This window comes from Xenopus laevis, chromosome 2L (assembly GCF_017654675.1).
Source record: "Xenopus laevis strain J_2021 chromosome 2L, Xenopus_laevis_v10.1, whole genome shotgun sequence".
Classification (NCBI taxonomy): domain Eukaryota; kingdom Metazoa; phylum Chordata; class Amphibia; order Anura; family Pipidae; genus Xenopus; species Xenopus laevis.
In genome coordinates this window covers 55,406,956-55,430,478 of record NC_054373.1, presented here as the reverse complement: position 1 = coordinate 55,430,478, position 23,523 = coordinate 55,406,956, and the positions used below count along the sequence as shown (strand labels likewise).

Genomic DNA, 23,523 nt, shown 5'->3' with positions numbered 1-23,523 from the left:
ATGTTTGGAGGCATTTATATAGAGTAATAACAAATAAAAGTCGTGTGACAAAGAGGAGAAAGTTATTATACTGGTCAACACTGTACACCTTTAATCCACAAAGTCCTATTGGGGATAGATTTCAATATACAAAAAATAAATAGAAGGTGGATTACGAAACCAGTATATAAAAATTATACCATTTATTACTTATATAATCTCTAAAACACTGGCCGGCCAGGAAACAGAATAAATAATATAAGAATAAATATACATAAAACCAATTATAAATTCAATCCAGGTGGGTGATCACTTTTCCTGTAAAGAAAATTCAAGTAACTGTTCCTTGGTTTTTGTGTATGCTTGTAATTTAAATAACACGGAAAAGGTTGTGAGTTGTAGTTCAGCAAGATGGAAAAGTTATTTCAATTTGGGTTATAACCGAGATTTTGAGCTCTCAGCAGCCTCAAGCCTGTTTCACAAATTCGCTTCTCTGCAGATGTCCTTTTCACGAGGATCCAAGATGGCACACCGTCTGTTATAGTGCGTGCGGAACGCAACTTCAGAATCTATTTCAGGATCTTGCGCTGCTTCACAGATTTCACAAACTAGCGGATCGCGAAGTGCTGGCAGATTTGCAAATTTTCACGATTTTCCCGTTGTTTGAATTAAAAGCATACAGGAATAAAAGTGCAGTCTAAGGAGTGATCCCACCTGGGTACTGCAACGTGTTTCGCCACACTAGGGCTTTCTCAAGCAGTTAAAGACCTTCTCTACATAATTATCACACATACATCATTACTTTCTATTGAAAAGCAGAAATGCTATCATACTTTATGGCTGAGATTTTAATTGTCTTCGTTACAGGGAATTATGTCATGAAGGTGTCATCTCCCATTTTGGGTGGGGCTAAGAAATCTTTAAACGGGGATAAAAAAAAGTCACTTTGCTATTTACATCATACAGTATATACAAGTATGGGATCCGTTATCTGGAAACCCTATATCCAGAAACCTCCAACTTAAGGAAAGGCCTGTCTCCCACAGACATAATTTTATCCAAATAATCCAATTTGTAAAAATCATTTCCTTTTTCTGTGTAATAATAAAACAGTACCTTGTACTTGATCCCAACTAAGATATAATTAATCCTTACTGGAGGCAAAATCGGCCTATTGGTTTTATTTAATGTTTACATGATTTTCTAGTAGACTTAAGGTATGAAGATCCGAATAACGGAAAGATCCGTTATCTTTAAAGCCCCAGCTCCCGAGTATTCTGGATAACAGGCCCCATACGTGTGTGTGTAAATAGATCATTTTGAATATGTACAAATGTTTCCTTTTTCTATTTACATGAAAACCCATTACCTGCACCACTTGTCAATTTAATGAGAGTGGGGGGTGTGGAAATAGTAAATATAACACTACAAAAGGAACAGTAACACCAAATAATTAAAGGGATACTGTCATGGGAAAAAAAGAAATTCAAAATGCATCAGTTAATAGTGCTGCTCCAGCGGAATTCTGCACTGAAATCCATTTCTCAAAAGAGCAAACTGATTTTTTTGTATTTAATTTCGAAATCTGACATGGGGCTAGACATATTGCCAGTTTCCCAGCTGCCCCCAGTCATGTGACTTGTGCTCTGATAAACTTCAGTTACTCTTTACTGCTGTACTCCAAATTGGGGTGATATCAAACCCTCCCTTCTCCCCCAGCAGCCTAACAAAAGAATAATGGGAAGATAACAAGATAGCAAGATAACCGCTGCCTGGTAGGTATAAGAACAACACTTAGTAAAATCCAGGTCCCACTGAGACACATTCAGTTACATTGAGTAGGAGAAACAACAGCCTGCCAGAAAGCAGTTCCATCCTAAAGTGCTGGCTCTTTCTGAAAGCACATGACCAGGCAAAATGACCTGAGATGGCTGCCTACACACCAATATTACAACTAAAAAAATACACTTGCTGGTTCAAGAATGAAATTGTATATTGTAGATTGAATTATTTGCAGTATAAACTGTGTAATTTAGAAATAAAAACATCATAAAAATCATGACAGTATCCCTTTAAAGTGTTTTAAAGGAATGCCAATATAAGGTATTGGTGCTCTGCACTAGTAAAACTGGTGTGTTTTTTTACAAACATAACTATAGTTTATATAAACAAGCTGCTGTGTAGCCATGGGGACAGCCATTCAAGCACAGGATACACAGTAGATAACAGATAAGCGCTGAAGAATCCGATTGTATACTATAGAGCAGGGATCCCCAACCTTTTGAACCCGTGAGCAACATTCAGAAATAAAAGGAGTTGCGGAGCAACGCTAGCATGAAAAATGTTTTTGGGGTGCCAAATAAGGGCTGTGATTGGCCATTTGGTAGCCCCTATGTGTTTTGTCAACCTACATTGAGGCTCTGGTTGGCAGTACATCTGTTTTTTATACAACCAAAACTTGCCTCAATGCCAGTAATTCAAAAATAAGCACCTTCTTTGAGGCCACTGGGAGCAACATCCAAGGGGTTGGAGAGCAACATGTTGCTCACGAGCTACTGGTTGGGGATCACTGCTATAGAGCTTATCCGTTATCTGCTGTGTAACCTGTGCCTTTTCTCCTTTTTCAGCTTCGAATGGCTGCCCCATGGCTACACAGCAGATGGTTTATATACACTATTGTAGTGTTTCTGAAGCAAACACACCAGTTGTGCTAGTGCAGCACAAAAGTGCATTACATTGTCATTCCTTTAAAACACTATATCTTTTGGTGTTACTGTTCCTTTAACATGTTTTCCTTTTTGTTAGAGAAGTCAATTGGAGATTTTGAGAGGTGTCTTTTACCCTAAAGACCTTGAGAGAGTTGTCTTTCCTTTCCTTTTATTTTTTTTATAATTCAGCTACACCCTTACAAGCCAGTTGGAATTTCCACAGATAATTCTGCGCAGGTAAAACACTTTCGTTTTCCAGACTCTTAGGTCAGCCTTAAACCAATGCAATGCCAATCCAGTCAATGGCCGGCAGAATTTCAGGCCAAATTGTACAAAGGAATTCCCCCAAAATATAAAAACACAGGAGTAAGCAAACTTCTTAGGCAATACTGCTATTGTAAAATCATTTTCATATTTTGTATTTATCCATAGCATCAACTTATTGATACTTACCTGGGTAAATCTCATCTGCCTCGTTCCATACACCACCTTCAATATGCCGCAGATGCTGGGCTATGGTTCTCGGAAATCGCTGAAATGATTCCTTCATATATTTCTCTCGAATACATAGAGCCCGATATATCCCCTTTCCAGCAAGTTCAAAGTCATCGATGCTCACCTGCAATGTAGTAATGTAATCATGGCTACTGCTTACACTAGTGTAAAATTCATGGACCACATCGGATATGAACAGTGAAAAATCTGGTACAATATTTAATCTAAGGCTCTAAAGAACCTTGAGTTGAGTCTATTTCTGAAAGGGTTTCAGCCAAATTGGATGTCATATTTTGATTAATTCCAAAAAAAGTACAATATAGACGTTGATGCTGAGCAATGAGTAAGTGAATAAGTGCTAAAAACATAGGGGTAGTGATGGGCGAATTTGGGGCGTTTCGCTGAAAAATGTGTGAATTTATCGCGAAATTTTTTTTTACGCCATCGCAAATTCGCAAATTACGCTGGCAAATTTATTCACCGGCAGTGAAGCGGGAATTTGCCGCGAATTCGCGCCTGGTGAATAAATTCGCCCATCACTACATAGGGGAATGAGTTGTCACAAACAATGTTTTTCACTTTTTCTCACCAGAGGTTTCTTCTTCTTCAGTTTTGTTGGCAGGTGAAAAATTATTATTTGATCATTTACGGTTAGTGGTGACAAATATACCAAATGAACGTCTAGTAGACTTTTTCTGTTTCACAAATACAAACAACTGCATTCTAATTGCCTTATTTTTATGACTGCAATATTCCTGAAGCTGCAACATGTCGTGCAAAACTTTTTCTTCATGACAAAAATGATCAAGTACAGGTATGGGATCCGTTATCTGGAAACCCATTATCCAGAAAGCTCAGAATTACGGGAAGGGCAGGTCTTCTCCCATAGACTCTATTTTATTCAAATAATTCAAATTTTTAGAAATGATTTGCTTTTTCTCTGTAATAATAATAAAGTACCTTGTACTTGATTCAAACTAAGATATAATGAATCCTTATTGGAAGCAAAACAATTCTACTGGGTTTATTTAAAGTTTAATGAATTTTTTATATACTTAAGGTATATCAGTTCAATTTACGGAAAGACCCTTAAACCCGGAAAACCCCTGTTCCTGAGCATTTTAGATAACAGGTTCCATACCTATATAAGTAGTGGTTAGAATAAAAAAGTACATTTATATTTCACAAATTTGCTATTTATCAAACTGTATACAAAATGTCACTGCTTTTTACATAATTTTTTTCCAGCAGAAATGATTTAACATGGCATGATAAATAGCCCCCCATAGATACTTGTGGTCTACAGTGAGCGTTTGTTATGTAACAGATAAGAAATGCAATGAAAAAGAATGTGAAGCATGTATACTGAAGTGTAGTATAAAAGGTCACAACATTCTTGTAGGAGATTAGAAGGGAGCAATGGCAATTCTCAGGTTCCAAGGGTAGGGCAGAATGTGAAGCAGTGGTTCCCAAACGGCTGCCTTACCCCTAACGAGGGTGACTATTCAACTGGTATAAGTGATGGGCGAATGTGTCCCGTTTCGCCTCGCCGAGGAATTAGCAAATTTACCACAAAACTGCGAAAAATTAGTGTAACACATTGAAGGCAATGGGCGTCAATGTGCGTCAATTTTGACGCCCATGACAACTTTTATATGCGCAGTTATTTTGTCCAAATGCATTAAAGTCAATTGGCGGCCGAATAATTTTTATGCGCGTCAATTTTTATGCACTCGCCTATTCGGATGCGCGCCCAAATTTTTTGTGACACAGCTGATTTTTCGCCACATTTTCACGAATTTATTTGCTGGCGCTAAAACGCGGAATTCAACGCCTGGCAAATTTATACGCCCATCACTAACCAGTATTTTTATATTGCCGTTGCTGTTATTAGTTAGCAAGGGTTATCCAAATATTGTTTCAATATGGGGATCTGACCTTGCAAAAGCTCTGTCTTTCTCTGTCCCAGCACAGTGCAGTGGAAATGTATCTAAGTTAAAATTTTGCAGCCACTAGAAACACTACAGAGCCTGCTATGACTTAGCCAATGCAGAATTTTGCTTATATTAAACACACAAGGGGTAATTTATTAACACTGAGCAAACGTGTATCTGGGCAGTAACCCGCGGCAACCAATCGGTGATTAATCAAGGCAAAACATACCTAGAACAGGAAAAATAATCACTTGTTTATTTCTAAGAATGCTCTAAAAAGGGGGAAATTAGGGACAACCGGATGGTGATCTTTACCTTTATTATGAAGAATACACAATGCAAATTTTCACATAAAAACGCACAGTTTTGCAAGTTAAAAAACTATGTCTATTTAAAGGGGAACTATCGCGAAAATTAAAATGAAATATAAGCTGCAGCATGCTAAAATAAGAAACTTTCTTAATACAATCAATAAAAAATTTATCACTGTCCCTCTCTCAGTATCTGTTTCTCTTTGTTCTGTCTTTATGCAGCAGTTGGTTGTCAGATATTCATTGCCTAGAGGATTTATTAGAGCTCACTCTATTAAAATCACCAGACATCATGTCTCTCTACATGCAGAATTTGTATAAAAGGCAGTTATTTTGTTAGATTTTCTTTTCACCCATCTGCTATAGATATTATTAGTACTTGTGTTAGTTTGTGTTTCTAACATCACTTACAATACTAACATCTACAGCAAACAGTTAAACATGATTATCAGTGCAGTGAGAGCTTTGTAATTGCAAGTGGAGGGCAGTCTTAGGGGGTTATTTACTAGGGATGCAGCGTATCCAGGATTCGGGTTGGGATTCAGCCAGGATTCAGCTTTTTTCCGCAGAATCCTTCTGCCCGGCCGAACCAAATCCGAATCCTAATTTGCATATGCAAATTAGGGGCGGGGAGGGAAATCACGTGACTTTTTGTCACAAAACAAGGAAGTAAAATATGTTTTCCCCTTCCCACCCCTAATTTTCATATGCAAATTAGGATTCGGATTCTATTCAGTATTCGGCCGAATCTTTCACGAAGGATTCAGGGGTTCGGCCGAATCCAAAATAGTGAATTCGGTGCATCCCTATTATTTACTAAACTCCGAATGCATAAAAACGCAAAAATGTGTGATATTGTTTTATAAAATCGGACTTTTAAAAAAATCCGTATTTTTTTGGAATTTATTAAACCCAGAGGATAGAAAAGTCCAAATTAGAAAATCCAGCATCTGGGAGCAATGGGAGAAGTCCCATTGATTTTTTTGATGTGCACTGGGTTTCGTGCAATACTCTGAAGTTTTCGGGTGAAAAATCAGAAAAACATCATAAAAATCTGATTTTTTTTTCCCCTCAAAGCAAATTTTCAGGAAAATGTAATAATAAATAAGCGTAAAAACACCGGAGTTGATTGGAGTTTGCAGCAGAAAATGTTGAGCTAAAATCGAACTTTGATAAATAGCCCCCGTAATGTATATTTGGTACAGGTATGGGATCCGTTATCCGCAAACCCGTTATCCAGAAAATTCCGAATTACGGAAAGGCCATCTCCCATAGGCTCCATTATAATCAAATGATCCAAATTTTTAAAACTGATTTCCTTTTTCTCTGTAATAATTAAACAGTAGCTTGTACTTGATGCAAACCAAGATATAATTAATCCTAATTGGAAGCAAAACCAGCCTATTGGGTTTATTTAATGTTTAAATGATTTTTGAGTAGTCTTAAGGTGTGAAGATCCAAATTACAGAAAGACCCATTATCCGGAAAGCCTCAGGTCCCTTGGATTCTGGATAATAGGTCCCATACCTGTAATAGTGAAAAGGTTCTGCAAAGTTTAGTAAAATGTATTAGTTCTTTGCAAACCAATAGTATTTATTTAATGGTTCTGTTAATTAGAATAATGACATACACTAGAAAAAAAAAAGTTTAATATATATAATACTTTATCAATTGCTTGGAATGTTCCCAATGAGACACGGTTAAAGGGCATGTAAAAGTCTAAAATAGAATAAGGCTAGAAATGCTGTATTTTGTATACTAAATATAAACATGAACTTACTGCACCACAAGCCTAATAAATTATGCTTTCAAAGTTGGCTACAGGAGGTCACCATCTTGTAACTTTGTTAAATATCTTTGTGCCCATGCTCAGTGTGGTCTGGGCTGCTTAGGGATCGTCATAAACAAAGCTGCTTGAGTTCTACATGGCTGGGAAGTAAGGTGGGGGCTCCCCCTGCTGTTCATAAGTATAATTGTTTCCCTGCTCAGCAGTTAGGGACCATCTGACAATTCCTATCCACAGCAGTAAATGAAGGAAGAATTTCACTGCATACAGCCAGGTTTCTTATAAAAACGGTACACAGTTTTTAATTAAAGTATATTGCAGATAGGTTTCTTTTACATTAAAAATAGTAAAAATGGGATTGTATTTTTTTGCCTTTACATGCCCTTTAAAGCACCAGGAAGGGTTTCCCTTATTGTTAATGAAAATAGCCAGGACTATAAGTATTTAGGAACTGAGTATTAGAATGTAGGCTAGGTTACAATCGGTTACCAGCACTACTTATAGACAGCAGGTTCCTAGAAGACAGAGTGAAAGAAGACATGCTTATAGAAGCATACATCCTTGCTGCCAGTCTGTTGATCCCTGCTGCTTTTTTTTGAAAAGTAGAAAGGTCACGCGTTCTATTTCAAGTGCGTCCACTGAAACTACGGGATCATTTTCAAAATGATATACAGCTCAACAGGTGATTACCATCTGTAGGCTCGCATCCATGTCTAAGATTAACGGTCATTTTTATTATGCTTTGCTATTTTATGAGACACCTTCTTAAATGACAAATTTTTAAAGGCTATGCAGAGACAAACACTAGAAAAATACAAATAAATTAGCATAAACACCTAATATAAACATCCGTTTTAAAGGGAGACAGCAGCCTTCCATTCCTCAAGGCTTTTCTTGGGGTTAAAAAGTTAAATATACCTACCAAGGCAGGTATAGCACTACAATGTGCACCCATTTATCAACTAGGGAATAGTCCAAATTCTATTGAATTTGAAAAAATTAGAAAATTAGAATATCGAAATTTATCATGTACTGTCTCTTTAAAAACTTCGACTTTGACCATTCGCCATCTAAAACCTGCTGAATTGCGTTTTTTGCCTATGGGGGACCTCCTAGAACCTATTTGGAGTCAATTGGTGGACTTTGAAAAATCAATGTTTTTTTAATGAAAATACTTCGAATCGAATTTGATCTTACTTCGATTCGAACGATCGCATACAGCCTATTCACCCGCAAAAAAAAATTTTTAATAAATTTCAGTTGGTCTTTTTTTAATCGAATTTCGAAGTTATGGGAGTTCAAAAAAACTCCCATTACTTCGAAATTCGACCCTTGATGAATCTGCCCCACAGTGGCAGATTTAAGAAAATTCAAACTGGTAAATTCGGACCCAGTGGTTAGAATTTATCACATTTTTATTATTGTCAAAAAGTGTTTAAGGAATTGACACATTTAGCTAAGCCGTTGAATGTTTCAGTTCATTAAAATATTTTTGACTGCATAGAGCACTCGATCACCATTCTCTTCTATGGGGTTTTAGAGCTCAGAGACAGCATTGGGCTCTAACATGCCTCTGAATTGTTTTTATCTTCTTCAAAACAAAACATTCTAGTAATGCATTCTCATTGATTATTTTAGTTTTTGTGCTGTGTTGATAGATCAGTGTAACACTACCCTCATTTTTGGTTTGAAAAGAATGTTATGTGAGTGGTATGAGGCACATGAATCACTTCAGTTACAGAAGATTTTCACTGTATCTATTGCATAGTGGAAGGGTTTTTTTTGTCTCCTTCTTGTCCTCCCAGTATCCTGGGACACTTAAGGGTCCATCAGAGAACCTGATATCAAAGACCATCTGCCAGGCCCTAAAATCCTTTCTTCTTATTGAGAAAAACCCTGGTATCCCCATGTCTGTGAAGTTAATTTCTAAAATTATTATTATTCAGTGGGGTAACAAGATAGTGCCACCCCCTCAAAAAATTTTCGGAGGGGCCTGGCTTGCATAACTGTCTGCAACACCTCCACCCCCTCCGCATGAGGGGCATTTTAATGCTATAGAGATATCATAGAAGGCTCTTTTTTTTGCCCAATGGATGCCAGTTCACTGAAGTCTCTAGGGCAACTATTATTCATAAAAATATCACGGCAGCATGGAAGCTTTAAAAAAGACATTCAAGACTAATTCTGTGTGGGCAGCTGTGCATGTTCAGTTTGTTGCATTATTGCTTAAAGGAAAAGAAAAGTTAAACTAGTAGCTAGAAATGTTGTACATGATGTTTGCGCTTCTTTAACAGCCCAAGGCAACCACAACCCATTAGCAATAAAGATCTTTGTCTCCAAAGATGCCCCAGTAGCTCCCCATCTTCTTTTCTGCTGATTCACTGCACATGCTCTGTGCTGCTGTCACTTACTGAGCTTAGGGACCGACTCACAATATAATGTATCTACAGAATAGAAATGTCACAATATAAGGCTGATTAGTAATTAATACAGATAATTACTACATGGCAGCACAGAAACCAGTGCAACTAGCATCAAAATTTAATAATCAGCCCTGTAGCATCTGCTTATATTACAGACCAACCTCATTTTCTGTTTGAAAATTAGTGACGACCCCTAAGTTTAGCTTCTCAACAGCTGCTCAGAGCCCACTGAACATGTGAATGTCACAGACACTTTCCAAGATGGTGACTCCTTGTGACAAGTTTGAAGTCCTGGATCATTGCTGCTATTAAGAAGCTGAAACTTTAGGTTGGTACAAAAAGTTCACTATATAAAACATGGCATTTTTAGCCGTATTCATTCTTAGGGTTCCGTTCTCCTTTAAGTCTTTCTAACTGCTGGGAATAAATGAAACGCAAGCTGAACCTTGGAAAAAGGTAGAAAAGTGTTAACATTCTGTGCTCCAGAAAGGGCTCCACAGGGCCCACCTGGGGAAAAGTCCTGGTACCCTGGCAGGTCAGTCCGACAGTGAGGGGCAGATTTATTATGTGGCTTTAACATGACATAAAAAACACACAACGTGATAAATCGGCATTTATTTCACACAGCTTTTTACACCTGTTTTTTTTGCCAAATTTCATTTTACGCAGCATAAAATAAATACATAAAAATGCCAGGGAGTCTTCCTTGCATTAACCTCACTAGTTGATCTTTTTGGTTACTCTCCAAGCCCTGCCCCTTGGAAGTTAAATTCCGATATTTTGCATTAATAACATCAAAACAGGCTTTCTGAAAGTTTGGCTTTATGAATCTGGATCCTAAGGGTAAGGTCACACTGTGAGATTTGGGGAGATTTAGTCGCCGGGTGAATAATCGCCTCTTCTTTGGGGCTTCCCCCTGTCCCACCAGTCTTGGGGACTGCTTCCCCTGTCTTCCGCCTGCTACAATGAAAAAATGCCTGCAGCATGGCACTCGATGCTCTTCGTTTTCCGAAGTCGCCCGAAGTTTCCTCGTGCCGCAGTCGTTTTTTTATTGTAGCAGGCGGAAGACAGGGGGAAGCCCCAAATCTCCAGGTGTGACATTACCCTAAGGCTGTGTCTGTGGCAGAAGAACTAATTGTTCTCCATGCATAGCTGGATACAAAGATATAAATGAGTATTTACATGTCTCATGAATTGTGGAGTAGAGGTTCAAATTTTACAATTCTGCTGTTACAAAAAGATAACTGTGTCACTTATGGCAAGTGTAAGTGAATGGTGGCTCAAGGCAATATATTCTGACTATATATAAAGTATATATACTGTGTGTGTGCATATATATATATATATATATATATATATATATATTAATTATTATATCAATTATTTGTTAGTTAAGTACTTATGCTGAAAGTATAGTTTTCCATTTTTACTTACAAAAGTATGTTTGAGCCTTGAAAAAATATTAAAAACAATGTAGAATAAAAGTAAACATTGGTTAAAGAATAACTATCTTACCCCTGATGCATAATCTCCAGTGATCTGCACTTTCTGAAAATCAGGCACAGTCAAGTAAAGTGGAAGAGATTGTTCTGCATTTGACTTGGAAACTGGATGCGACTCCATCGTGGGCACTTTGAGAGCAACTGACCTGAAGCGCTCAAGGCGTTTTTTCCTAAAAGAGAGCAAAATAACGACAATTGGATTTCACATAAACTATTTCGGAAAAGTTCCTCCCTTTTCACTACAACCGTGGGTTGCAATTCCTTGACTTAGGACAATGTTTAAGGCAGTGTTTGTTGTTTGCAAATCAGTGATTTAATCAAGCCAGTTCCCATTATTCTCTGTGGGAATTGCTGTACATAAGAATAATTGAATGAAAGCTTTAATGTCTGTTTAATAATAACTTATTTAATGAGAACCCTTTGAACCCAGGCATTTTCAAACTTTGGATACAGTCTATCAGTAAATTCTAATATCTTCCGTTGAGCAAATACAGGTATGGGACTTGTTATCCAGAATGCTCGGGACCTGGGGTTTTCTGGATAAGGGATATTTCCGTAATTTGGATCTCCATACATCAAGGGGCTCATTTACTAACAATCGAATTTCGATTCTTTCCAAAAATCTTTTAAAATGTGGTTTTCCCATTTTGTTTAAAAAGCTCCAAAAATTCAAGATTTATTAAGGGGCCCATTTACTTAGCTTGAGTGAAGGAATAGAGGAAAAATAGATTGAATTTCGAATGTTTTTTTTGGCTACTTCGACCATCGAATGGGCTACTTCGACCTTCGACTACAACCTTCGACTTCGAAATCGAACGATTCGAAGTGAAAGTCGTTCGACTATTCGACTATTCGATAGTCGAGGTACTGTCTCTTTAAAAAATTCTTCAACCCCCTAGTTCGCCACCTAAAACCTACCAAGGCCAATGTTAGCCTATGGGGAAGGTCCCCATAGGCTTCCTAACAATTTTCTGATCGAAGGATAATCCTTCGATCAATGGATTAAAATCCTTTGAATCGTTCGATTCAAAGGATTTAATCGTTCGATCAAACGATTATTCCTTCGATCGTTCGATCGTAGGAATAGCGGTAAATCCTTCGACTTCGATATTCGAAGTCAAAGGATTTTACTTTGACGGTTGAATATCAAGGGTTAATTAACCATCGATATTCGACCCTAGGTAAATGTGCCCCTAAGTATAAAAAAAACACAAAACTCTCTAATACAAAACTTCGCCGGGTAAAAAATTTTGAGGTCCTATAGAAGTTGAGTTGGGATCTGCGCTGATCCTACTGGACTGTTTTAAATCAATTCAGGCTTTTCGAGGTTTTTTTCACTAGGAATTATCTGAAAAACACATTTTTCGAGGTTTTCGAGTTATTCATATTTTTTAGCATTTCTTTCAGCGTAAATTTTTTGTTCATCCTTTTTTTTAAATTTTTCATGACATTCATAGTTTTAGGGGTCGATTCACTAAGGGTCGAATATCGAGGGTTAATTAACCCTCGATATTCGACTAGGAATTGAAATCCTTCGACTTCGAATATCGAAGTCGAAGGATTTAGCGCAGATAGTTCGATCGAACGATCAAAGGATTATTCCTTTGATCGAACGATTAAATCCTTCGAATCGAACGATTAAATCCTTTTTATCGAACGATTCGAAGGATTTAAATCCAACGATCGAAGGAATATCCTTCGATCAAAAAAGGTTAGCCAAGCCTATGGGGACCTTCCCCATAGGCTAACATTGACTTCGGTAGCTTTTAGATGGCGAACTAGGGGGTCAAAGTATTTTTTAAAGAGACTAGTCGAACGATTTTTACTTCGAATCCTTCGATTCGAAGTCGTAGTCGAAGGTCGAAGTAGCCCATTCGATGGTCGAAGTAGCCCAAAAAAACCTTCGAAATTCAAAGTTTTTTAACTTCGAATCCTTCACTCGAAGTTAGTGAATCGGCCCCTTAGAGTTTGTGAGTTTAGTGGTGGTTTAGAAAAATCCGACCTCTGATAAATAGGCCCCTAAGTCTACTAAAAATGATTTAGACATTAAAGAAACCCAATAGGATTGTTTTGCATTTAGCAAGGATTAATTATATATAGTTTAGATCAAGTACAAGGTACAGTTTTATTATTACAGTGACAAAGGAAATCATGTTTAAAAATTTGAATTATTTGGTTAAAATGGAGTTTATGGGAGATGGCCACTCTATCATTTGGAGTTTTCTGGATAACGGATTTCTGGATAACGGATCCCATACCTGTAGAGGAAAGGTGCTGATCCCAGAAAATATAAAAAAAATAAAAAATAAATAATATTAACGGAACAGTAACAGCAAAAAATAAAATAGTTATATATATGTTTTCTGGCCATACAAATACATAGAGTTTGTGTGTCACCCCTAAACAGCCCCTGACAAAATTACCTTTATTCCATTACCTTTTTTCCTGGGCCTCCTTTGTGTCCATTTTGATTAAATGTTCCGTCATTTCATGGTGTGAGATGGGCACGTGTTCCGTAACATCAAAAGGGGATAGTTCTGTCTTACTTTCCACATCGAGAACTTCTGAGGCAAACACTTTTTCCGCAAGAGAGCGGATCTCTTCATTGCTTTCTGGGGAAAACAAACATCAGTTTTAACAGAACCAAAATAAAGGCAGCTACAGCCATGATTAAAGTCAATCAAAATGGCTATCTCTTATTGCCTATATTTGCTATGGCACTTAATGTGCAGAAGACCCATACCTAGTAAGTTACAACCCCCTTGTTCTAACCAAGCTTCCAAATTCTTCTTCCTGGTATACAGGGTACTTTTAATATGTGGCCAACCAGATTACACAGTTTACTATGTAATAAAAATCAGCCTAAAGCTTAAATATTGTTTAAATGATATCATCATGTCGCTCTTTAGAAATGTGTATTAAAATAGATAGCAAAGTGTCATCTCTGAGGATTGAGTTTTGTTGTTACTTTTGCTTTCAACTTCTGTACAGCAATAATGATAAATTTCAAATATTTAATAAACAAATATATACACGTATATATTTTTTTAAAATATTTTTTTCTATTTATATGACTCTAACAAATTATTTGCTTTTTTAAAAAAACAAAAACAAAAAATACATATATATATACAGGTATGGGATGCATTATCTGGAAACCCGTTATCCAGAAAGCTCCAAATTTCAGAAGGCCGCCTCCCATGGGCCCCATTTTATCCAACTAATCCAAATTTTTTAAAAATTCTTTCTTTTTCTCTGTAATAATAAAACAGTACCTTGTATCCCAACTAAGATATAATGAATTCTTATTGGAAGTGAATCCCGCCTACTGGGTTTAGTTAATGTTTAAATGATTTTCTAGTAGACTTAAGTTGTGAAGATCCAAATTAAGGAAAGATCTGTTATCTGGAAAACCCCAGGTCCCAAGCATTCTGGATAACAAGTCCCATACCTGTATATGCATCTAGTCTAACAGAATCTGCTGAATGCCCAGGACGGACAGGAGTGCAAGGGCTTGGTACACAGAAAAATGCTAATCAAAATAACAGAGTTAACGGTAGTGATGCTCCTAGCTTCTCAGAACACAAGCCGGCAACTAGTATTAGGCATTAAAAATACAGTTAGTTGGGGAGCTTCCAGTTCTAAAAGTTATAGAACCCCTGGCATAATTGACATAAATGAAACGATAAATCAGTTAGAATCGGATGGCTTTGTAGTTTGTTGTCTGCCCACAGGGTAATTGCAGTTTGATAAATAGAGTGTCTATAAGGGTCAGGCCACACTGGGCGTTTTAAGGAGTTTTGGTCGCCTGGTGACTAATCGCCCCGTTTTTGCAGCGACCAATCTCCCCAAACGCCTTCCCTCACTCTGCGCTGCCTAAAATGAAAAAAAAACGCCAGCGATAATCACACGCGGCGATTCGTTTTCCGAAGTCGCCCTAAGTTTCCTCGTGAGGCAACTTCGGGCGACTTCAGAGAAGGAATTGTCGCGTGTGATTAGCGCCGGTGTTTTTTCATTTTAGCCAGCACTAAACATTAAATAAACCCGATAGGATTGTTTCCCCACCAATAAGGATTAATTATATCTTAGCTGGAAACAAGTACAAGCTGCTGTTTTGTTATTACAGAGCAAAATGAATTACAATTTTGAATTATAATGGAGCCTATGAGAGATAACCTTCCCATAATTTAGAGCTTTATGGATAATAGGCTTCCGCATAATGGATTCTATAACTGTAAAGGAAAAGAATGACCTGGGCTGCATTCTTCTATTACTTGAACTGCAACTTCCCATCAAAGTGCATTTATAATTCTGTTCTTACAAAATACAACTAACACTGTAAAAACAGGCTTATAAATATAACAACTTTTTTTTTGTACCAAACTGGCATGAAGCCAGCAGCAAGAGGATTTGTGAACATTGGGGCAAGTGATGATAGTTGGCATATAGGCAAAATACAAAGCCCCATTGTTTTTAGATGGAGTCAGTGACCCCATTTGAAAGCTGGAAAGAGTCAGAAGAGGAAGGCAAATAAATCAAAAACTATAAAAAGGCCAATTGAAAAGTAGCTTAGATTGTTCATTCTATAACATACGAAAAGTTAATTTAAAGGTGAACCACCCCTTTAAACCACATCATGGTGAGACTAAAACCAAGCTTCTTGTGGATCAGTAAAAAAAAAACTCTCCAGCCAAAGCAAACTTCAAATAATTTTAATAGGAAGCAAAATGTCAGGATGGGATTCTTGTTTCTTGGCTTGTTTCAACTTATTTTTTACTTTTTAAAGGGACTCCATCATATAAGCTTCATCTCGCTGAAATATGACACTTTCTAAATATAATCAATTAGACATTCTGTACTGTTCAAGAAATAATCAAGTTACTTCCCAGCTCTCTTCAGGCAGAGGTCAGGGTCAGATTTTGATTGACAGGTAGGTCCAAATTACTCTTTTGGGGGGGGAGGGCTGCGTTTCATAGTTTTAGAGCTAACTCAAATAACCAACTTCAGCGCAAAACAAAACCTAACAAAACAACTGCATGCAGAGAAACAGGAGCTCCATTAGAGAAGGGTATTTTAAAAGAGTAACCGCTAATACATCTAGGCAAAGGCTACAACCCCCCAAAGAATGCATTGGACCTAACTGTCAATCAAATACTGACTCCACCTACTGCATGAAGAGAAAAGAAAGAGAGACAGTGAAGTGTGGGAGTGTGGGACAGTGAAGAATAACTTGATTTTTTCATAAACAGTACAGAATGTTTAATTGATTATATTTAGAAAGTTTATTTTAGTGTAAATTTTTATTTACAATATAGAACCCATTTAAAGGCAATGGAAATTCTAGGACAATGGTACACGGGGAGATTTAAGGTGTTCTGATTTCTGGGGTTTTCGTGTGCAAAATCGAAAATTGTCCCCATTGGGTCCTATCAAATATGACTGAACGTACTACCCATTGAATGGTCAGAAAATTAACTAGTACTTCTCACAACTATTTCAACGAAACATTGAATTAGAACACTAGACAGCACCACTGTGGAGATGCCTTCCCGGCCTACCCAAGACCACAGTAAATTGACCTATATGTTGAAGAATAAACTGGAAAAATACAATTTGAATTACGGTCCTTGGGTGGGCAGATGCAAAAGGAACCAAACACATGGTCTTTCTTGATTAAATACTTTCTTTTGGCTGCTTATTATTATGTAGGACACATTAAAGGCACAATGGTGATATAATTGATGGTATAATTGTAGCCCAGTTTTGTACAGTGCACAAGAATGTGGCTGAATACACGATTACAAAAATTCACTGTTATGCCCTGTTACTTTTGTACATAAGTATTAAAAGAAAAAAGTACCATAAGAAGATTTTAAAGAGTCTTTGGCCTGAGATTATTACAATTTAGCAATATCTAAGATTAGAATGTGCATTGATTTCTAGGGACATGTCTGGCTATAAGCATATAAATTAGTTATATCAATGCATGTTGGTAAGAATGTTGGTGAGATTTGGATAAGAGAGATTGGATAACATTTTGAGAATACCAATCATTTTCCAACTGGTGTACCGTCTCTTTCTACTAAAATTGTGGTTGGTCTTTGCAGCTCTGAATAATAAAAGAAAGATTGGTGTTGACGTCATTTTAGAAAATGATTTATGAAGGACTTTTCACAGTGTTAAACATTATTATTAATTATAATTTTACTGTAAAGAAGAGAGCCCATTGTAGAGAGAAGAAAGATATACCACTGCAGAGCTTAGGGGGGGTGTTTATCAAAGGTTGAGTTTGTGAGGTTTTTTCCTACCTCGAATAAACTCAAAACTGCAATGTTTGCTTATTTATGAAAAACCCCCAATGTAAAAAACTTGAAGACGTAATTGATCCAGTTATCATCGGAAAAAAACTCGAATAGCTCAAATTGATCGAGTTTTCGAGCACAAACCACCAAAAATCATGAAGGCTAAAAACATCTTCACATGGTTCAAGGGACCTCTGCCACCCAATTCTACATGACCTCGACAGATTTTAGCTGGAGGATTTTCAGATTCAAGCTTTTTGCAGCTTCGGGGCATAATAAATGTCAAAAAAAAATTCACATTTTTTGGGAAAAACACAACTCGAATTATAAAGGAGAAGGAAAGCTACTGAAGCAGTTTAATGCCAATAGATTAGCCCCAAATAGTGCAATCTAGAATGCTATATTTATTCTGCAGAATGCTTTATCATATCTAAGTAAACAGCTCTAGAAGCTCTCTGTTTGTTTAGGATAGCAGCTGCCATATTAGCTTGGCTTGACATCACTTCCTGTCTGAGTCTCTTCCTGCTCACTCATAGCTTTGGGCTCAGATTACAGCAGGGAGGGGAGGAGGGAGAGGGGAAAAAGGAGAGGGCAAGGGAGAGAGGAGCAAACTGAGCATGCTCAAGCCCTAGCCCTGGAGGTTTAAGCTGAAGGCATAAAGTCTGATACAGAAGTCTGATATTTTGACAGAAGACTCAGAGCAGAATTACTTTGAGGGTTTATTGGTGTATTGATATAGAGTCTGATAAAGCTTACTTAGGGGGCGATTCACTAACTTCGAGTGAAGGATTCGAAGTTAAAAAACTTTGAATTTCGAAGTTTTTTTTGGGCTACTTCGGCCATCGAATGGGCTACTTCGACCACGACTTCGAATCAAACTATTCGAAGTAAAAATCGTTCGACTATTCGACCATTCGATAGTCGAAGTACTGTCTCTTTAAAAAAAACTTTGACCCCCTAGTTCGCCATCTAAAAGCTACCGAAGTCAATGTTAGCCTATGGGGAAGGTCCTCATAGGCTTGGCTAACTTTTTTTGATCGAAGGATATTCCTTCGATCGTTGGATTTAAATCCTTCGAATCGTTCGATTTGAAGGATTTTATCGTTCGATCGAAGGAATTATCCTTCAATCATTCGATCGCACTATCTGCGCTAAATCCTTCGACTTCGATATTCGAAGTCGAAGGATTGTAGTTCCTAGTCGAATATCGAGGGTTAATTAACCCTCGATATTCGACCCCTTAGTGTCTTGCACAGCTTGAACAGAAGTGCAAATATGAAGCTGACATACCTTGCAAGACCCAAGATACACTGAGGCAAGGTTAGTTTTAATAGTATATTCCAACTTGGTCAACCAAAGCCTGGGATAAACCATGGTGCTATTTAATACCTTATTATCCTTGTCAGTCATTCTTTCCTCAAGTATGTTTACAGCTCATTTCCTTAATGAAAGCTAATGTCAGGCCTAGATGTACCAGTGTGAAAATCCATTTCATTAAATGTATGGTTAACTTTTTGTCTGTTATAGAATGGCTATTTCTAAAGAACTTTTCAATTGACCATCATTGTTTATTTATTTTTTTAATTTTTGAATTATGACACCTTTTGCCTTCTTCACTGACCCCATCTAAAATGCTTTGTAAGGCTACAAAATGTATTGTTATTACTACTTTTTTAAAAAAAATATGTTTCTATTCACTCCCTTTCCTGTACATATTCTTATTCAAATCCATGCATGGTTGCTAGCAATCACATTATTGAAATTACAAACTGGAGAGCTGCTGAATATAAAGCTAAATAAATCAAAAACCACAAATGAAGACCAATCGTAAATTGTCTCAGAATATCCCTTTGATTTACCCTGTACCATTGGAATCAGTGTAGCCAGATTATAAGCATCAAGCAACAGATGCTAAATTGGAGAAACAATCAAGTTTGACACCACAAAACATCAAAATAGGCATAACAAAAGAATGAGATGTCATAAAAAAAAAAGGAGCCGTGCTTTATGGAAACCAAAGTCAATGAAATACAAAATAGATGAATGAATAGAATATGGCAGAATGGGAGGTAGTAGTTTATTATAACCTTTAATTGTCCCATACAAAGTCATTAAATTAATACAATCTTTCAGGAAATTAAAGGTTTATAACACATTGAGGGGCGAAGTGGGCTTTTTTAGCGAAACTTATCCAAAATGACAACTCGCAAGGACATCTCCAATTTACTAAAAGGCAAAGCGAACAATTCGCTAGAGAAAAATCTCAGCGGTAGAGAAGTTTTGCACGGTTTCACCAGGCGAATGATCATTACTCCACTAATATATTTAAGTAAGAACTTTCCAATCCGTTACTCTTTTGGCCAGAGTCTGTTTTGCCAGGTTCTACCTGGTGAATTGAGAAGTTAAACTACATCCTCAACATTATTATTTAAGTGAAATCATATTCTGTATGCCAAAAAAGTCATAAAAAAGGCAAAACGCTAGCGTTTTTTCATATTTTATGTTCAAAATTTGTAAATGTTAAAAATGCTGTTTACACTTTTTTTTAACCATTTGAAGCTCATGACACATTTGTTTAAGGGTGGAATCTAAGCAGTGTCGTACTGGCCCACAGGGATACCAGGAAAACTCCCAGTGGGCCCAGGTGTCCTCATGCTTCTAAACATTTGACCTATTTCATGGCAATTCCCTATTTCTATGAGAACAAAGAGGCTAAATAGGTGGAATAATAGATTATAGCATGTAAAAAAAAGAGACTAGGAGAATAGAGGTTGAGTGAGGAGAGGAACAAAATAGGGTGGGCTCCTGGTCTTAAAACTTTTGGTGGGCCCCTGGTGTCCCAGTATGACCTGTATGTCCCCCGGCCATATACTATCGCGAAAATGAAAATTTTATATAAGCTTCGGCATACTGAAATAAGAAACTTTCTAAATACAATCAATTAAAAATTCTGTACTGTTTCTGATATAATCACGTTTATCTTCACTATCCCTCTCTCAGCATCTGTTTCTCTTCATTCTCTCTTCATGCAGCAGTTGGGTCTCAGATATTCATTGACAGTTAGATCCAATAAATCTTATAGGGGGGGCTCCTTTTGCCTAGAAGATATATTAGCGCTCACTCTACTCTACATGCAGAATTTGTGCAAAAGGAAGCCCCCCTTATAGAGAAAACTTGCTTAGAATTTCTGGCACTGATGAAGTTTCGCTGGCGAAAGTACGCCAGCGTTCATTTGCAGAGAAACTTCTCATTTTGATAAATAAGTGTAGCTGTGAAATAACCACGAAGTTGGTAAAGTTTCCTAAAGCTTAATTTGCCATTTAGTAACTTTTCCCCATTGTCTACAACAGGGATAGCCATTTCATATCGCTCATTTCACAATACATGCTAAAATGAGATATAATGATTAATAATAGAGCTAGACCATTCTCCTTGCTGTGCAACCTATGGACTACCCAGGGTAACCCTCATCCCAATATTAAAATTATTCTCTGATTTATTCTAAGCAAGCCATTAGAGTAATGGCAAATAATGTGTTATTTCCACCAAATATGACCTGAATCGGCTTATGCCTCTTAGCAGTTCACACTTAATCACCCTGTGTCAAATATCAGAGTGTCCATTTGCCATGTCCATTTGAAATGTCCATTAGATGTTTCCTATTAACTGCAATAGCAAGTATTATGAGTAGCTGTTAGCATCAGCTGTGACAAGGAAATAGTTTGGGTCTATCACACAATAAATAAACCCAAAGAACAGAATACAAATCCCTGGCATCTTTTAAATGTAATGGGGACCATTTGCTAGCAGTTTGCACTAGTGCGGTTAGTAACAAGTGAAATATTATTTTGATCAATCAGTTAATAATAATAATAATAATAAATAGCCACAGTATTTGTATTATGGGATATCATACCTCCCAACATTTTGGAAATAAAAAGAGGGACAATTTTTGACCACGCCCATTTCTGGCCACACCCCCTAATTACCATGTTCATTTTGCAAAATTTGGCAGGTTATTGAAGTTTGAACATATTTCTGTGTGTTTTTTTTAGTTATTACAGTTTTACTACGTGAATTGCCCTATAAGCTGAGTCTAATTTCTCCCAAGGGACCTGTTATCAAAATTGTTACAAAGTATCATATCTGAACCTCGCGGCTGTTCTGGGCTCTCTGCCAAAAGCCAATTAAGTTAGAAACTTATTTTTCAGTGCAGAGAAAATCGGGACTTTCCAGTACAAACCAGTGACTGTGGGTTGAGCTGTCAAAAGCAGGACTGTCCTTCTGAAAACAGGACAGTTGGGAGGTATGGGATATAAATGATACCTGAAGTAAAGAAATAATTTTAAACAAAAACATACAAGCAAACTACAGAAAAAGATTAAAATCGGTGTAACAGAGACACCCCCTCTCTCTATAGATCCTGTTGCTATTTTTAAGTAGCAAACAGCCAAATGCTGAAACCAGAATAAGTAAATAGTGTAATCTCTCTAAAATATACTTAATATGAGGCCAGAGCTGGTAGGATTGGGTAGGATGAAGGTGGCATGGATACTTACTAAGTACATCCCCCATAGCGATAGAGAGTATCTTCCCAGCTGAGCAGACAAGCAAAGGGACGGAGCAGTTAACTGCAACTGAGCAGATCTCTGATGTTACTGGTATCTCCAGTGTCTTTAATGGTAATGTGACACTGAAACTTTAAAGGGTAGCAGTCTATTTCCAGCATACACTAAAAGAACTTGCCAGAGCAGCAGATGCAGCCGGTCTCTCTCCCTGCCAATGAAATCTACACAACATTGTGGCGCGAAACCCAGACCACCCTGACCTTTTTTTTCCTGCAAACTAAGGACGATACCGATATGGATTGAGGGAGATTGAGCAGCTGCAGATAGTGATACTTCCATGATTACATACATCCTCAGCATATAGGACACAAAACATAGAAGCAAACTGCTCCTCACAAAAGGGGCTTAAAATGTTTGCACAAAAGATCATTTTTGCATCGTCAGCATAAGGTACTACTGCTGCTACTGTCTGGCACTTAACACCACCAGTCAAAATGCACCTGTGTATCTGTCACTTTTTAATATAAACTGTCCACTCTGATGCACAAGGAGCAGTGACAGCTGTCACCACAATGTGTGTTTTCAACAAGGCTCTTTTCTTTCAGTAGTATTAAGGTGACTATACATGTAAAGATCTGCTAGTTTGGCAATCTCTCCCCCTGATAAGCCCACCTTGAGGAGGCTGATATCAGACTGATCCGATTGTGAATGTTCGGATCATAGCATTGAGCATACAGGCGGTCGGACCAAGGACCACATCAACAAACCAATAGATCCAACGGAATTTTTAACCCAGCCCAATTGACATTTGGCCAACTTTAGGCCAGATATTGATTGGGCAAGCTCATGGACGGGCCCCATACAATGCCCAATATGCTGCAGACAATCTGGCGGCGGTTTATATCTGCTCATGTTTGGGGCCCTTTAGGTGCCTTGACTGGTAAAGAGGGGCATTTTGACAGCTGTTGTTGTCTGCAGGAGTGCAGTAGCATTCAATACCCCATATGCAATTACACTAAAATAAATTGAATGGAACAGTGGCGTAACTATAAAGGTCGCAGTGGGAACAGGGGGCCCAGGGGGCCCAGACTGTGGGATCTGCATCCTCTATAGCTAATAAGAAACCCCCTCCTACCTAGCCGATCTCTTACCGGCGAGGAAGGGGACGCAAGTCGGGGTGGGGTTTGGGCGAAGTTCAGCAGGATGTGGACAGGGTGGGAAGTGGGCAGGAGGATGGGGATGGGAGTGCGCGGTGCCCCTCGGAAAGTTTTTTTGAAGGGGAACCCGGGCCCACTCTAGTTACACCACTGGGAACAGTTTCAAGAAATGGCATCACTGAAAGAACATAACTAAATATTATATATATATATATATATATATATATATATATATATATATATATATATTTATATATATATATATATATATATATATATATATATATATATATATATAGTCAGTTTGTTAAACCGGCACTCACCATCGATCAATCACGTCCCTGGTGCTTCTTCAAAA

At 37.6% G+C, this 23,523-nt stretch overlaps 1 protein-coding gene across 1 annotated transcript in view; it reads right to left on the bottom strand.

The window, feature by feature from the left end:
- The window catches only part of ampd1.L (adenosine monophosphate deaminase 1 L homeolog), a 51,128-nt gene extending 29,021 nt beyond the window's left edge, over window positions 1-22,107 (bottom strand). Inside the window, exons 1-4 of the mRNA XM_018246352.2 lie at window positions 22,000-22,107; window positions 13,576-13,750; window positions 11,152-11,308; window positions 3,141-3,306 (exon numbers count right to left, since the gene is read on the bottom strand). Coding sequence (XP_018101841.1) covers window positions 3,141-3,306; window positions 11,152-11,308; window positions 13,576-13,750; window positions 22,000-22,015 — 514 coding nt within the window. The 5' untranslated portion in view covers window positions 22,016-22,107. The remainder of the gene's footprint in view (window positions 1-3,140; window positions 3,307-11,151; window positions 11,309-13,575; window positions 13,751-21,999) is intronic.
- Window positions 22,108-23,523: the final 1,416 nt, after the last annotated feature.